The sequence below is a fragment of the Polyodon spathula genome, chromosome 3 (genome assembly GCF_017654505.1).
Source record: "Polyodon spathula isolate WHYD16114869_AA chromosome 3, ASM1765450v1, whole genome shotgun sequence".
NCBI classification, from domain to species: Eukaryota; Metazoa; Chordata; class Actinopteri; order Acipenseriformes; family Polyodontidae; genus Polyodon; species Polyodon spathula.
In genome coordinates, this window is record NC_054536.1 from 59,309,857 (window position 1) to 59,326,637 (window position 16,781).

Sequence of the window (16,781 nt, forward strand, 5' to 3'; positions counted from 1 at the left end):
AATTGTCAGTGTGTGGTAATTTTCCACAGAAGCCCCTGACTAACAAGGCATTACAGTATGTAACCTTAAAATAGACCACAGATAACTTCAATGTCAAATTGCTTCAAACTATTCTTATTCCTGGATTTGACACCTTGTTAATTTAATGAAAGTGCCATATCTAACAAGCTTTTTGACTGTCCCTGTATGAACCAAATCACAAAAGGAAAATCTTGGCTGTTATGTTTGCTATTTTATTTTAGGCTCTGCTCACACTACATAACCTATCTGAAGAACGGTACTCAAAACCGGTCTAATTAATCCATCTTAAAGTGTCCACACTGAAGTACCGTTTCATGTTTAGTCAGACTTAATGCATACACACACTATTAGAATAGCTTGGTAACAGTTCCTAGCTGCACAATGGAAATTAATACAATAGTATTCCACCATGCACTGTATTTTATTTTAAAATATTAATAGAGATCTGTGTTGCTAAAGTATTTGTATTTTGGAAAAAGTAAATACAAACACACACACACAAGTAGGGTTTGAAGTTTTAGGGTTTTATCTTTTAATCAGATGACTTCACTTTTAAACAAAGTGAGCTGATTCTGTTTCATAAATAAACTCAGTAAAAAGCTGTTAATTACAAAACAATCTTTATTTTTACCTTGATATCTTGCCTGAGCCTAATTCTGGTTCCATTAATTTTTTCAAACAGAGCTGACAAATTGCATGAATTGTTCATCCCCAATCCTACTTTTAGACAGTTCTTCCCAATACTCTTAATGTCATTTAATTGGGACGTCGCTTTGTTTAATTGGGATACAGTATTTTCAAGTGATGAATAGAGATCGCTTTTCAGAGCAAGGCAGGTCACGTAGCACAGTGCAGTGAGTATGTGATTAAGCTGTGACTTGCGTAAATTGCGAAAACCACGTTGAACTCTTGAAGAAGAGGGAGTCTCCCGTGGTTTCTCAGGCTGCTTTTGCAAAGAAAGTTGCTGTGTCAACATCGCAGGTGCGATTCATTTTGTTTAGGAATAAAAAAAAAAACATTGACTCGTATTTAAAATTACATGTCTAACATTTAATTATAATGTGATGTGATTTCATTAATTTTCTTTTCTTATAAAGAATCAAAAAAGTGTGACTAAGGTCATCTCAACTGCCTCTTGTTAAATTGGGCTAGCCGCTTATTTGTTGATAAAGCGGTACCGACTGTACCACGTGCAGAGTGTACACCGATAGAAAGTCCTTTAGGCGCCAAACATTGCAAAGCATTTTGAGATATTGGAGGATACACAAAAAAAAATTGTTTGTTATTACAGTGTCCACACTTATGATAAACTGTACTAACTGATGCGATCTAATTCAGAACCGGACTCAAGACTACCCTCTAACGTGGTCTCCAGTCTGGTTCTCAAGTACGGTGTTAAAAGCTGCGTAGTGTGGACGCTAACCATATTTAACCGTATTTAACACTTTTAAGCTGGTTTAAAGGCAACTAATATGGTTTAAAGTCATAGTGTGGACAGGGCCTTATAGTGAGGGGTATTTAGTTGCTAGGCAACAACGTATTTTTCACACCAGTTACAGAAGAGTTGGAATTAAATTAATGGAACTTAAGCAGCTAGCTGGTAGGAACATGACATTTAGTTTCATAAATCCACACTACTCTACTGTGTAACAGTTGATGGTTTATCAGTACTGCACTATAAATTTCTTTCAGACAGTAATTTTCTGTAATGTAAAATATTAGTTAAATATCAGGGGGCTGCAGAATTGATAACCACATCTAAAAACGGCGTGTAGTCAATCATATAAAATACAAATTTACTCGTATAGAACCATGTTTAAATATTTAAGTCACAAGTTATTCCATTTAAGAACATGTGAGTATAACATGTTTATAGGTAGGGGCCTACCTAAATCATGATTTCGCGGAAACCATGAAATTAAGGGTTCACCTCAAAATTCTCTTTTAGGGGCCAACACATATGGACAAGTACGGAGAGAAACCTTGTTTAAATGAACTACTGCACAACGCAAGAGATGCAAACTACATATCTTCCTTAGAGATCCCGCAGCTAAGCAAAAAACATTCACAAATAACATATACAAAAAGCAGTTAACATTGTTGTTTACTATTCACATGAGACCAAAGTTTTAATTAGCCTATCAGTGCATCCTTACTGCTTTTCTGTGACCTGTACTGTGCAGTAGGGGGTGGGACAAAATTGGTGCTGAATTGTTTTCATTTATGTTTCTAAAATCTAGTTTTCAGCATTGGAGGTAAAATAGTAGAAATGGACAACAGAAAAAGGAAAGTATATTTCGGCTAATGATCGTTTCAAGATATTTCCCAAAGAAACGGTACATGCAGATTGAGGTAATTCTTTTGCATATCTTAACGTGTTGGGAGAAAATACAATCAATCGTTATTTAGCTTCAGAATCACAACAAAAGGCTACTAGCGGCTGCTGAACAGAATGTAAAATAAACAGCTTTCAGAAACCAAACTGGAAAGTAAGCCTAGACCAAAAGTATTCCTGTCTGCAAGTTAAATCATTACTAAAACGATCTAGCACAGCCACCTCGCTTCAACCTGCTGCTTACTTTTTCGCAGTTGGAATTTTAGACCCGAATCGCCACGTTTTCTTTTCTTTGTTCTTTGATTCGGTACTAATAAAATAAATTATAGGAAGGGACAAGTAACACAACAATGAACGTGCTGCATACGTTGCCTTTATTAAAGTATCCAGATGCCCTTCGGTACCAAGTTTTGGGGCTGTTTCTAATAGAGTTCCACATCTGTATAACTTGGCAAAGATTTGTCTTATTGTAGTAATGTGAATGTTTATGTATATAATGCAGTTCAAGTTATGCCACTAGAGGTCAGTAGCGCCCTACATACTTACCCTCTACCTAGGATACCGTGGGGTCGAGGAAGTCCTTAGAATACACTAATATGTAGGTTTCAACAGAGATGGTTCTGATAAAGACACTGTTATTTAAGTTATGCTCTTGCATCTTGGATCTCGGGTTATTACATATGGCAACGAGGAAATCGGACAACTTGTCTTAGGTCGTTGAAAACGGAGACAATGAAGGAGAAAAGACAAAAGTAGCTGCATAGCTTCGGCCCAACCTGCTAACTTTAGCGAGAGTGCTCACAGACAACGGAACATGGCTGCCACGGTAGGAACAACCGCGCCGTTTGATAGTCAGCTACAGACATGGGAGGAATATTGTGAAGTGCTGTCGCATTTTTTTGAAGCAAATGAGATTGACAACGGCAATAAAAAGAGGGCGATTCTCTTAAGTTCGGTAGGAAGCCAAACATATAGTCTGATGAGAAATTTGTTAAGCCCAGATAGTCCAGGGGACAAATCGTTTGACGATTTAGATGAACTGTTGAAAACGCACTACAACACAAAGCCCAGCGATATAGTTCAACACTTTAAATTTAACTCGAGAAACAAACAGGCGAATGAGAGTGTGACTGAATATGTGGCAATGCTACGAGAACTGGCTCAACATTGCAACTATGGAGATAGGCTAAAGGAAATGTTACGGGACAGGCTAGTCTGTGGTGTAGACGATGATCGTATTCAGCGCAGGCTGGTAGCAGAAACCGAGTTAACATTTGAAAAAGCACTGAAACTTGCTCAGGCATTGGAGACAGCGAACAAAGCCGTTTGGGATTTACAATGGCAAAGCAAAAGAAGCAATGGTGCTAACTGGAAACATGCTAGCCAGGCTACAGTGCAAAAGCTAAAAACGTGGAGGGAACCACGAACTGGCGGAACTGTGAGGGCATGTTATAGATGCGGTGGTGAGCACATGGCGAATGACTGACATTTTCTTAAGGAAATGTGTCACAGATGGGGGAAAAAAGGGGCACTTCAGGAATGCATGCAGGGTGAACTCACCTGTGGAGAAAACCAAACCCAGAGGGGGAGGAAAACAAAAGCAGGGAAAAGTGGAAAAAAACATGGGGCTCATCACATTAGCGAAAATCCTGAAACAGATGCAAGTGACGGTGAAGACGTGTTCATTATGAATAACGTAACAGAGACAAGCATTCCCAAGGTAGCGCCTATCACATTACAGTTAAAAGTGAACAAGTCGGACGTGCAATTTGAGGTTGACACGGGGTCCAGTGTTACAATTATGAATGAAACAGAGTACTCCAAACTAAGGAATGGGGGAAAAGTACCTGAGCTAAAGACATGTTCCCTGCATCTCAGAACCTATACAGGCGAAAGAGTGAAAACATTGGGTACTGCAAACTTAACTGTACAGTACAGAGAGACTGTTAAACAGCTGCCAGTAGTAGTAGTGTCTGGCAAAGGACCAAACCTACTGGGCCGCGGTTGGATTAAGGAGTTGGAATTAAACTGGGGCACTGTAAACCAGATAGGTAGAGACAAAACAACACTCCAGGATGTGTTGAAGAAACATGAGAATGTATTCAAAGAGGAATTGGGGACATTGCGAGGCCCACCGGCTAAAATATATGTTGACAAAGAGGCAACACCAAGGTTCTTTAAGCCAAGACCTGCGCCTTATACTATGAAGGGAGGCTGAGCTGGACAGCCTCTTGAGAGACAAAATAATTGAGCCAGTGAAACTCTCTGAGTGGGCAGCTCCCATAGTCCCAGTGCTAAAGCCTGATAACTCTGTGAGGATTTGCAGAGATTACAAACTTACTGTAAATCGGGTATCCAAACTGGAACAGTATGCCATTCCCAGAATTGAAGATCTTTTTGCAAAGATCTCAGGAGGGGCAAAATTCAGCAAATTGGACATGAGTTATGCCTATCAACAGGTAATATTGGATGAGGAATCAAAAAAGTACGTAACTATAAACACACACAAAGGGTTATTTACTGTAAACCGTCTTCCATTCGGTGTTTCATCCAGTCCAGCTATCTTTCAGAGAATTATGGAGGGTTTGCTGCAGGGAATTCCCCATGTAGCCATTTACCTGGACGACATCATGGTGACGGGCAAGAATGATCAGGAGCACCTGCAGATGCTAAGCGAGGTACTTCAGAGAGTGGAGGAGGCAGGCCTACGGCTAAAGAGAAGTAAGTGTACCTTTCTGGGAAGTGAGGCTGAGTTTCTGGGTCACAAAGTGGATGCTACAGGACTACACCCACTTAAGAACAAGGTACAAGCTATCCAAAATGCACCTGCACCTACCAACATAACAGAGCTTAAGGCTTACTTAGGACTGTTGAACTATTACAACAGGTTTTTACCTAACCTGTCAACAGTGTTGGCTCCACTGCACAAATTGTTGAGAAAAGACACAAAATGGCAATGGAAAAAAGAGCAGGAGGGTGCTTTTGAGAAATCTAAAAATCTCTTGCAATCCACAGATATACTTGTGCATTACGACAGTGAGAAAGAGCTGATTCTGTCCTGTGACGCCTCCCCCTACGGGATAGGCGCAGTACTTTCACACCTCATGCCAGATGGGTGGGAGAGACCCATAGGTTTTATGTCAAGAACACTCACATCAGCTGAACGAAACTACTCTCAGCTTGATAAAGAGGGACTGGCTGTGATTTTCGGGGTGCAACGGTTTCACAAGTATCTCTATGGTAGAAAGTTCACCATATGCACAGATCATAAACCGCTTCTTTCACTCTTCAACGAAATGAAGGCTGTTCCACAGATGGTGTCACCGAGGATCCAGAGGTGGGCTGTGACACTGCGGGCGTATGAGTACGTGATAGTCTACAAGGCGGGTAAGGACCACGGCAACGCAGACGCCTTGAGTCGTGTGCCACTGCCGGACACTTCCCAATCCACAGGTCTGGAAGACAGGGTGCTGATGATGGAAGACATAGCGATGGTGACCGCAGAGGAGGTGAGAGTGTGGACAGGGAAAGATTCCATACTGTCTAGGGTGAGAGAGTACGTTTTAAGGAGGTCGCCACAGCAGGGGGAAGGAACAGATTTTACACCTTATTCTGCTAGGAAGACAGAATTGAGTGTGCAAGATGGTTGTGTCTTGTGGGGGGCACGTGTCATCATCCCACAGCGAGGACGACAGGCTGTGTTGGAACAGCTGCATCAGTGCCATCCAGGGGTTTCGCGCATGAAGGCTCTGGCCAGAAGTTATTTCTGGTGGCCCAAACTAGATGAGGAGATAGAGACACGGGTAAAGGCATGTAGCAAGTGTCAGGAACACCGGAAAGCACCAGCCACAGCCCCGCTACATCCCTGGGAGTGGCCAGACAGACCCTGGAAGCGATTACACCTAGATTATGCAGGACCATTTATGGGGCAGATGTTTTTGATACTCATAGATGCTCATTCCAAATGGATGGATGTTTACCCGGTAACTTCAGCAACATCAGCTGTTACAATTGACTGTTTGCGAAAAAGTTTTAGCAATCAGGGATTACCAGAAATGGTAGTTTCTGATAACGGCACCTGTTTTGTCAGCTCAGAGTTCAAGGAATTCATGAACAAAAATGGCATTGTCCATGTTACATCAGCCCCGTTTCATGCGTCTTCCAACAGTCTCGCAGAACGAACCGTTCAAATATTCAAGACGATGATGAAGAAAGCGGGAGAAGGAAGTATGTCAACTAAAGTGTCAAGGGTACTATTCAGCTATAGGTTAACACCTCAAACTACCACAGGACTCTCCCCAGCAGAGATGTTACTAGGGAGGAAACTTCGGTCTACGCTTGATTTAGTGCATCCCGATTTAAAGAGAAAAGTGGAACTTAAGCAGAATAAACAAAAGGAACACCACGACAAGCACACAAAGGGGAGGAGTTTTGGAGACGGAGACTCTGTGATGACAAGAAACTTCAGTTACGATCCCAAGTGGATACCAGGAGTCATTGCAACAGTGACTGGTCCTGTATCTTTCAAGGTAATGCTGGGAGATGGCAGGATAGTACGCAGACACATAGATCAGATCCTGTCTAGACAACAGGACAACACCATTGGGTCAGAGGATATTGTGCAGGACACACCTGCAGAGGTTCTACAACCACCAGCTAGAGTAACCATGCCAGATGAACTTGTTCCAAACAATGCGGACACTGTCTCAGAGCAGCTTGCTTTGAAACCAGAGGAACAAACTGGGAGTTCCCCAAAGGTGGGCAGGGACAATCAAAGCATGGCACAAGCTGTGCGTCGTTCCCAAAGAACTGTCAAAAAGCCTGGTTACCTTAAGGCCTTTGACTTGTAAATTTTTTTTTAAAAAAGTTTGAAATTAAATGTTTATGTATAGTTAAGGATGGATTATTTTGTGTAGTTGTTGTTACAGCAATAGTTCAGAGACATCTAGTGTATTAGCGTTACATTTTGTTTATAACTGTGTTTAAACTGTTTCCAAATTTTAGAGAAGCTGAAATCTTAAGGGGGGGGGGGATGTAGTAATGTGAATGTTTATGTATATAATGCAGTTCAAGTTATGCCACTAGAGGTCAGTAGCGCCCTACATACTTACCCTCTACCTAGGATACCGTGGGGTCGAGGAAGTCCTTAGAAAACACTAATGTGTAGGTTTCAACAGAGATGGTTCTTATAAAGACACTGTTATTTAAGTTATACTCTTGCATCTTGGATCTCGGGTTATTACACCTATGCCGGGCTTACACTGCACGATTTTTGCTGATTGCAGACGAGCTGAGGAGTCGGCAACTAATTTCTTAAAATCTGGGACAAATTGAGGTTGTCGGTTGACAAAATGGTCGATGAATGTGAGGGTCTATGATGCCCCGCCAATAGCTTCTGTGATCTCCCGATGCTCTTACGATGTCCCGACAAATTTCTAACATGTCAGAAAACTTTAGTCCCCGACAAAGCAATTCATGAAATGTGTGAGAGGCTACGGGCCGATTTTTTGACGAATGCTGCCAGCAGCCAATAGGACAAGCTAGCAACAACAGCGACAAAGAGAAAGGTTGTGCCACTCTCTGACATAAGTTTCCTATCATGATCGCTCATTGAAGGTACCTGGTAATTAAATAATTGTTATAACTTGTTAACGTCGAAGCAGATACTGTGTGTGTGCTCTCCCGGCTATCAATTTCTAGTCACTCATATTCGATATCCCTTTCAAACCCTACTGTATGCTTGTATTGCTAATTTAATCACAATACGAGGAGGAGGGGTGCGCTTCTGTGTGTGTGAGAAATAGAGAGAATGTAGATGACGTTGTTACATATTTAAACCTATAACAAACTTGTAGCAGCCTACTATTAAAATTGTATTTAGTACAAAATATTTATTAGTTTAAATGTCTTCAAATTATTCATTAGAATTTGGTATTCTGATGAAGATCGCTTGACGACCAATCTCCCATGCCAATCTTTTAATCTAATAAATATTTTGTACTACGAGCGAGTGTTGCGCTTTTTGAACAGATTAGATTGTATTATTTTGGATGCACCTCGACTAGAGTTGCATCATCAGTCCGTACTGGCCACGTCTATTAAGCCAGTTCCGCGTCCAAATGGATCTTCTCCACGTTTTCTACTTTTTTTCTGCAAAACAATGCACAGAACACAGCGATCTCTTCCTCGCTTGAGTTCACGATTATCCCGAATGATGTCTACGATTCTGCAAAGAAAATAGGCAAAGTTCGCAACGATATCTTGTGTAGTGTGTGTAGCTTGCAATCCCCGATATACAGTGAGAACTCATAGTTCAATCGATAAGTATGAGTGGCGCTGCATCTCCCGATTGCAAAAGTCGTGCAGTGTAAGCCTGGCTTTACACTTCCAACCAATTCAGTGGATGCAGAACATGCAGTCTCAATGTATGGGCAAGTCAACTGCAGGGGGATGACAGCACTGTGTTTTAGTAAGGAAGCAAGTACCATTATTTTTAGACTTTATAGGGTTCTGAAATACTGTCTACTTACGTTTATTTAATGTTTAAACAGGTCCGCGAATTGTCTGCGAAATCCTAATTTTGTTCCCCAACCTACACGTGAAAAATACGTACATTTACCATGATTTAAATTTGTTTAATGAGTAATGCTGTTATTCAGAAATGAGGCTTATAGTGGTGAATTGACTTCCACAAGGTCTTAAATTAGTGGTCTGAAATGTTCTGGCTCCCAGTCTTCAGTGTTAATTGGTAAATCACACCACCTCTGAAAGTAAGAATACTTCCGAGAAAGGGTAGATTTAAAAGTGAACACAATATGTATTTTAATTTTTTTGAAGCTGGGAATGGTTTATACTGAAAATAAGACTATGCTTTGGTAGGTTTGACATTCAAGATGTGATTTGGTTTTATAAAAATATAAATTCTTAGAATCACTTGAGGAAACCAAATGGCAGAGGCAGATCTGAGAGCAGTAAATTAGACCTCAAAATTCATTAAATGCAGATGGTCATGTGAACAGCTGAGCACTCTGTTTGGTTCAGATCTAAGAGCCTTTTCTGTTTGAAATTCTCTAATCCCTTTCCATTTCAATACATTATGTAGAGTAATAAGCAGTGACAAGCTGTCGTGCTTTCATTGAGCTTTAGCCTCTGGCTCACAAATACAGTTTGCCCTCATAAAATCATACCATTTATGATGATACATGAAGCAGTTTGCAAATTTCCAGTGTTCTATTGCAGTGATGAATAAGAGTGTGACACTAAATAAGACCATACACAAGACTGTATCAGGTTAACCCATCAGTGGAAAAAAAGCAGACTTCGCAAAGTAAAATCCCTTTGTGTCATCTGGAAATATGATACAGTATAATGACAGGCTATAAACTTCCATTGGATCATTATTAATTAAAAATTAAAAGCTATCTTCTTTAAAAAAAAGAACAGTATATTATATACCATTTACAAACAAATCAAAAACAATGCTTATACAAATTACTTAGTAAATGTTATAAGATTTCTTTGAAATAACCTCTTCATTGCTAAGACAGATTTGTGTTAAATTGATGGAACCAAATGGCTGTGAATATTTAAAAGTTGTTCATGGTTTACCTCCACTGTGGCCCAGTGCTTGATTGACAGTACCACTGCGACGTCAGGAAGAGTGTGGTCCCACCCTGACCTCACTGGAGTGTAGGCCTCAGGTTACCCAGTGCAGTTGGAGTTGGGGTCAGGGGTCTGTGCCCTGGTCCTGTCATATTGATTGGATTTGGATGAGGAGCAGGTTCAGTGGAGGAAGTCAGCTGTCACTTTGCATTACTTGTGCCAAGTCATGGGAACCAGATCATACATGCTGCCTACTTGCCTTTGTCCTTAAGGGCTGTACTGTAGGTGGTTCATGCATTTGTTCAGGACACTTCCTCTTGTCTAAAACAATACATTTAAAAATACTTGCTTAACCTAGAACTGTCAGCATACATTGAAGTAAAACAGGTGTGGCCCTGCTGGTACAGTATCAAATAAATTCAGTTTGTTCATTATTTAAATACTTAACCAATGTTTGCGCAATGTAATATGTTGTGTAACTCACCGTTAATGGAACCCGATTCTTTATCTGTTTAAATGTAATAATCTGTCACAGGTAATGAGTATGTATTTATTTTAAAATATTTACATGACCCAGTTTGGTTTCAAACAGTAATCTGGCAACAATCACAATAATACATATATGCCCCAAACCCAAGAGGGCTTCCCATACACCCACATGGACTTCACATATGCAACTGAGATGGATTTACCAGTGAGCAGGAGGAGGATGGGAAATGTAGTTCTGAGCAGTCCATGCGGGTACATGGGAAGCCATCTTGAGGCAGGAAATGCAATTTAAAAGTTTTAAAAAAGTGGTCAAAATAATAAAAAAATAAAATTAAAACAGTACACACACCTTACATAAACAGTTGTAGCAACACATGGGAACACTTAACACAAAATAAAAAGGTCCTTATGTACTCTTTAAACAGTGCTAAAATGACTCATGACTGCCTAGTATTATCTAGAAATGCATTCGTATGTCACTATGGAGCTAATACAAGATTGGTTCCATATACAGTATTTTTAAAATTTCCATTGGTTTCTGAATCTGAGCAGCTGAATCCAAAAATAAATTGGAACCAGTTTCATTCATGTTTCTCTCATTGTTGTCTTGACAGAAGCTGGAGGGAAAAAACTGCGCAGTACCATCCAGAGAAGTACGGAAACAGGCTTGGCAGTAGAAATGAGAAATCGGATGACCCGGCAAGCAAGTCGAGAATCAACCGATGGAAGCATGAACAGTTACAGCTCAGAGGGAAAGTAAGTAAAACTCCACCAGAAAAAGTTGAAGCAGCAACGGCTGCCTATCATCATACAACACTGGGCTTCAGGTCTCCACCATATTATTAAACTACAGTGGTTATTTTATTTGTGAACTCGTTAATGTTAACTGATGCTTAAGCTTGTGATGTCCTTAGATTTGTACTTTTTACAACAATATTACAGTATATCATATGTTACTAAACAGTACTCAAAGCCTGTGAATGGATCTGGTGTCCCAGTGCACTGCTGCTGCTCAAGTGAATAGGGAATATATACAAAGTGTGTAAGAGTGTTTTTCTTCTATCCACAGCCTCATTTTCCCAGGTGTGCGATTGTCATCAGACAGTCAATTTAGTGATTTTCTAGATGGCCTTGGTCCAGCTCAGCTAGTTGGGCGCCAGTCGCTGGCAACCCCTTCTATGGGTAAGTAGGCTGCCTTCTTTGAAGAATTTGTGTCATGTATAAAAGAGCCTGAATACAAAAGTACGTTTTGAACATTGAGTCTTATTTTGTTTATGCTTGTTTTTAGGTGACATCCAGATAGGGATGATGGACAAAAAGGGACAGCTAGAGGTAGAAGTAATCAGAGCCCGTGGCCTTGTTGGGAAGCCAGGTTCAAAGGCACTGCCAGGTATAAGAGTCAACCATTCACCTAATAACCACAGGAGCTTAGATTATGCTGATGAAGGCGTTAGCCAAATGACTGTCTAGTTGATATTTGGGTTAATTTGATTAAGCTTTGCCCAATCCAGAGTGGTGCTGTGGCTTATTCCTGTGGGATACAGGTTGATCAAATAAACCCCTTGTTTTCTTATAGTTTTACATTTTTTTTGGTCTACTTGCTTTAATTGTTTCATTCTGCCTACATATTTTACATATTGATCTTGCTCATTTTGATTCACGTTGTAAGTATTTAATATAAATTAGAAGGCTTCTGTCAACAGCAACTGAAGTTGTTCAAAAGACTCACTGAGATTAACTTTTAGTTCTAGCATTTTTTTTTTTTCATATCAACTTGGGACACAGTAGGAGTTTTATCTTTTAATGTTTGCCAGTCAAAGGATAAAAAAGTATTTCAAGTTAGAAAGTTATTGGCCATAATTGTAAAGTTTTTTAAAATGTTCTCTTGGTAAATAGTAATTTTTTTCTTAATGTTTCTTTACTTTGTCTCTCTAAAGCTCCCTATGCTAAGGTATATTTACTGGACAATGGAGCCTGTATAGCCAAAAAGAAAACAAAAGTAGCAAGAAAAACTCTGGATCCCCTCTACCAGCAGCAGCTGTCATTTGAGGAAAGCCCAACAGGAAAAGTCCTACAAGTAGGTTGGACTGTTTTCACTACTGTTACTACTAAAGTGGGAGGCAAACTGCATAAATATCTACCACCAATCAGAAACACACTAATATTAAAGATAATGCAATTATAGCTCTGATGAAGGTTTGGATTTGTTCGATTTAGTATTCCAATAACCTTGGTAGTCTAAACTGTATCAGTGTCAGGTAAATTTAAAGGGTTTTCAAAATAGCTTTGTCTTTTTCAATTCTTTATCTACAATCCTTAAACCAAAAACTAACAAATGTAATTGTTACATACAGAGTGAGGTGGCTATGAATTACATATATTTTCTATATATTAAAGTAATAAACTTATGTAGTAGTAACATTTCTTCTCATCTGTTTCTTTGCAGATTATTGTATGGGGCGACTATGGACGCATGGACCATAAATCCTTTATGGGCGCTGCACAGATACTTTTAGATGAGCTTGACCTGTCCAACATGGTGATTGGCTGGTTCAAGCTCTTCCCTCCTTCCTCACTGGTGGACCCAACCTTGGCACCTCTGACTAGAAGAGCTTCCCAGTCATCACTTGACAGTTCAACTGGACCTTATGCTCGCTCATAGCAGCCTGGAAACAAAGTGTTGTCATAGCAACCCGCATCCAAGTTAACAGTCTTAACAGGTCACAAGCCCTGGTTACACTGCATGCTTAATGTTGTGTCTTCTGAGCCCGTTTCTAGGGATGCAAAAGTGGTCCTTTGTTTTCAGAGAAAGTCGCACACATTGTGCGCCAAGAAGGCCCTCGGGGGGTAAACAGGCAGAAGCTGTGAAGAACTTATACACTTGGAGTTCAGTGACACTAGGTTTTCATCCAATCTGAAATCATGGAAAAAAAAAAACAGAGAACCAATTGATGAATTCAATATAAGTCCTTTTTTAAATGTCATATCTTTTTGTTGTTGCACCTGATTGGGTCATGTGAGTCTCCTGACCAGAAGCTTGGTTACACCACGCCAACAAAGCCAGCTATGGAAGAAGCCTCTAAGGACAATGACAGGGGGTTGGTAAAATCTCTCCTGTTGCCCTGTACCTACTTTCTCAAGATATGCATCATAATCTTAACAGCAATTCTGTACCGAAAGACTATTTTCAGAATTAATGGCAATACAGACGTGGCACCCATTGAATCTCTAGAATCTTTACACCAGAACCCAAAACAAGATGAACTTTGTGATCTAATATAGTAATTTCTCTGTTAATATATTGTATGAAATAAAAAATAAAAAAATAAAATAAAAAAAAAAGATTTTTTTTGCATGGACACAAATTTAGCTGAACTTTAAAAAGAAAAATGAAAAAAAAAAACTATTACAAATTATTTTCTTGAGGCTGCAACTTGCAAAAAAAAAAATAAAAATAAAAATGGATCAGCCATTTTCAACAATTTATATTATTTTTAAAAATAAATTTCACTAGTGCATGGTTTTCAAGGGGTATGAATGCAACAGCGTGATAAAAAAGACACCATGTTTATCATTCTTTAGCCCGTTTATTAGTCTGTGTTTTTGCAGACCTCCTATTATAGAAAGCTAAAAAATACTTTTTAGCAAATATTTAAAAAAATATCTGTTTATGTGACAAAGAGAAGATTAAAATAAATGTAAAGTATTTATTTCATTGTAAAGGCAAAGGCCTTACAAAGATAAACATTATGTACACAAATTGTACACTTTTCTCTTTCCTTAGGGTGATCATTGTACTATTCAATGCCACCTTTGTCTTATCCCCCGATTATGCCACATATTTGGTTTAGGGTTGCAGGTTATTCTGCATTTCTGGGTTCGTTAAGTATGATTTGTTATTTTATTTTTTTATTTTTTGTTAAATTTGTTTATCAAGCATGTTGGAAAGGTTTTTTTGTTTGTTTGTTTTGTTTTGTTTTTTGCAACATGGCTTGGGCACACATTAAAGTAGCATGTATTCGATAAAGAAAAAGATGGATTTTTTGCAGTTTCTTGTACAGTGCATGTAATAAGTTACATTTGACCTCACCTTGAAATTGAATTCTACAGCAAATTAATGACTGGACTCGAGTCTTGTGGCCACTGTAAAACATTCCACCTCCCAGCATCATGGTTTTATTTCACGAAAGTACATTTTATATGTAAAACAGGAGCGTGTTCAGGACTGCAATCAATTGCAGATAGATTTTATTTTATTATTGTTATGAAGAAAAGTAATAACATAACAATCCACAAACCCAAGAAAGTAGACCTTACAAGAGACATTCTAAGAAAAACAGTAAAGGTTACATATGTAACTTTGTTTTGCTGTAAAGTTCAATTTTACAAGCACTATTTCTGAATCTATGAAAGAATTGAAGGTGATATGCAAAGATGAGAATGTGCCGCACAATATACACTTTTAGTTGTTTGTTGTTTTTTGGGGGGGGGAAATAAAGATAAGAGATTTCCTATATTTTTGTTTATTTACATGCCAAGGCCAAAAACTTTTTTTTTTTTTTTTTAAAGAAAGATAAGGAAGAGAAACCTGAAGAGAACAAGGAGTTTTACTTTTTATTAAACTTACTTTTCACCATTAGGTGGTGCTGCGAGTCTAATTTTTCTCTTTTAATTTTGGATGAAAGGTCAGTAATAATCGATCTGTCATTTCATGAAATAGAATGCAAGACATTATTCCATTTCATGGACAGTTACGTGTTCTTTGGCATGTAAATGTAATCTTTTTATTTGATTACTTTGTTCCTGTATCAAAATCGTCTTCAAACTTTCATCTTTTAGCCCATGTACGTACAATTGAAACAGCTGCTTTAAAAAGAATAAAACAAATAAGTTGTTGAAAAGGAATAATGCCTCTGAAGATTACAAAGTCAGGTATTATCTACCATTTTAAATGCCTTTTATTTTTGTGATGCAGTGTGTTCGACCCAAGGCTATGTCTTGGTTAAGTGTGGTAGTATAAACTTTTATGTAAAAGATTTTTGAAAAAAATAAAAGAATGAAAAAAACTGGAACCTAAACATAAAGTACCAACAAAGTAAAACAAATATTAGAGCATTATCCCTTAAATATTTCAAATTCTGTAATCTTTTCATACTGTTTAACTGTGAACTACAACTACATTTACTCACGACTGGTTCTTTTGTGCATACTGTTCCTATATAATTTTTTTTTTTTCATATGCATAGTATGAAGAAAAGCAGAGTATGGAAGATGTGTACATATTTATCATTATGCAGTATTTATTTAAAACAATATTTTTTATTTTATTTTTTTCACATAATGATTTCTGAAATTCTATGATTTAGTCGTGTTTATGTCACTATTCCAGTGAGCACAGCTGTTGTGTACATAGTAGAAAATAAGTAAAGGGAAAAAATGATTGGCCTGAACGTGACACCAACATAAAAACAAAATTAATTCCGGTAATGGTATTTAACACTGATAATAATAAAAATAATAAAAAAAATTTTTTAAAAAAGAAGCTTTACAGAAATTTGCACTGGTGTTTGTTTTTTTGGGGTTTTTTTTGTTTTCCAATTTTATTTTATTATTTCATGTTTAACAGATCTATTAGCTCTTTTGCAGACCTAGCTTGTATTACCCTATGTGCAGTGTCTTTTATAATAATAACTGAAGGCTCAGGGTTATTGTCCTGCTTCAATAACCCTTATTCAATGAGTACTTCTCTAGATTAAATTATTTGGTGGATATGCCTGTTTGTACATTACAGCTGTCAGGGGATCATCAGTGTTCACCAATTCATTAACCCCATTCTAAGAAATGCACGCCATGTACTATAGCGGTTGTGTATTTTTTGTCCATAATTAAAACTAAGCGCCATTGATTGTTTCTGAGAATATACATTTGAGTTATAGAAAGATATTGTATGGTTTCAGATACCAATGCAGATACCAATGGGTCATTTCATATTTTTTTATTGTTTTGGTTTTTACCATCTATGTACAGCCCAAGTTTACTACAGTTTTTATTATTATTATTATTATTATTATTATTATTATTATTATTATTAATTATTATTATTATTATTATTATTATTAGCTGCTGTTAAGGCATTGCCTCAATTACAAACACATCTGAACATTTAAAATGGGAAATAGGCCAATGACACAAAAGCCCATATCTTAAGTACTGTGCTACATCAATATAAAACATATATTTACCTTTATCAGAGACCAATATTTTAATAGAAATTATAGCTTAGACAAGAAACAATTGAGGTTTGATTCTTACCAACACAAAAACAATATATATT

General features: G+C 38.1%; 1 protein-coding gene across 16 annotated transcripts in view; it reads left to right on the forward strand.

The window, feature by feature from the left end:
• rims2a (regulating synaptic membrane exocytosis 2a) overlaps nt 1-15,971 on the forward strand; it is a 275,234-nt gene extending 259,263 nt beyond the window's left edge. For all 16 annotated transcript variants that reach the window (XM_041245600.1, XM_041245603.1, XM_041245602.1 and 13 more), the window contains 5 exons: nt 11,062-11,203; nt 11,517-11,629; nt 11,736-11,837; nt 12,385-12,524; nt 12,894-15,971. In XM_041245600.1, coding sequence (XP_041101534.1) covers nt 11,062-11,203; nt 11,517-11,629; nt 11,736-11,837; nt 12,385-12,524; nt 12,894-13,109 — 713 coding nt within the window. In that variant the 3' untranslated portion in view covers nt 13,110-15,971. The remainder of the gene's footprint in view (nt 1-11,061; nt 11,204-11,516; nt 11,630-11,735; nt 11,838-12,384; nt 12,525-12,893) is intronic.
• Nucleotides 15,972-16,781: the final 810 nt, after the last annotated feature.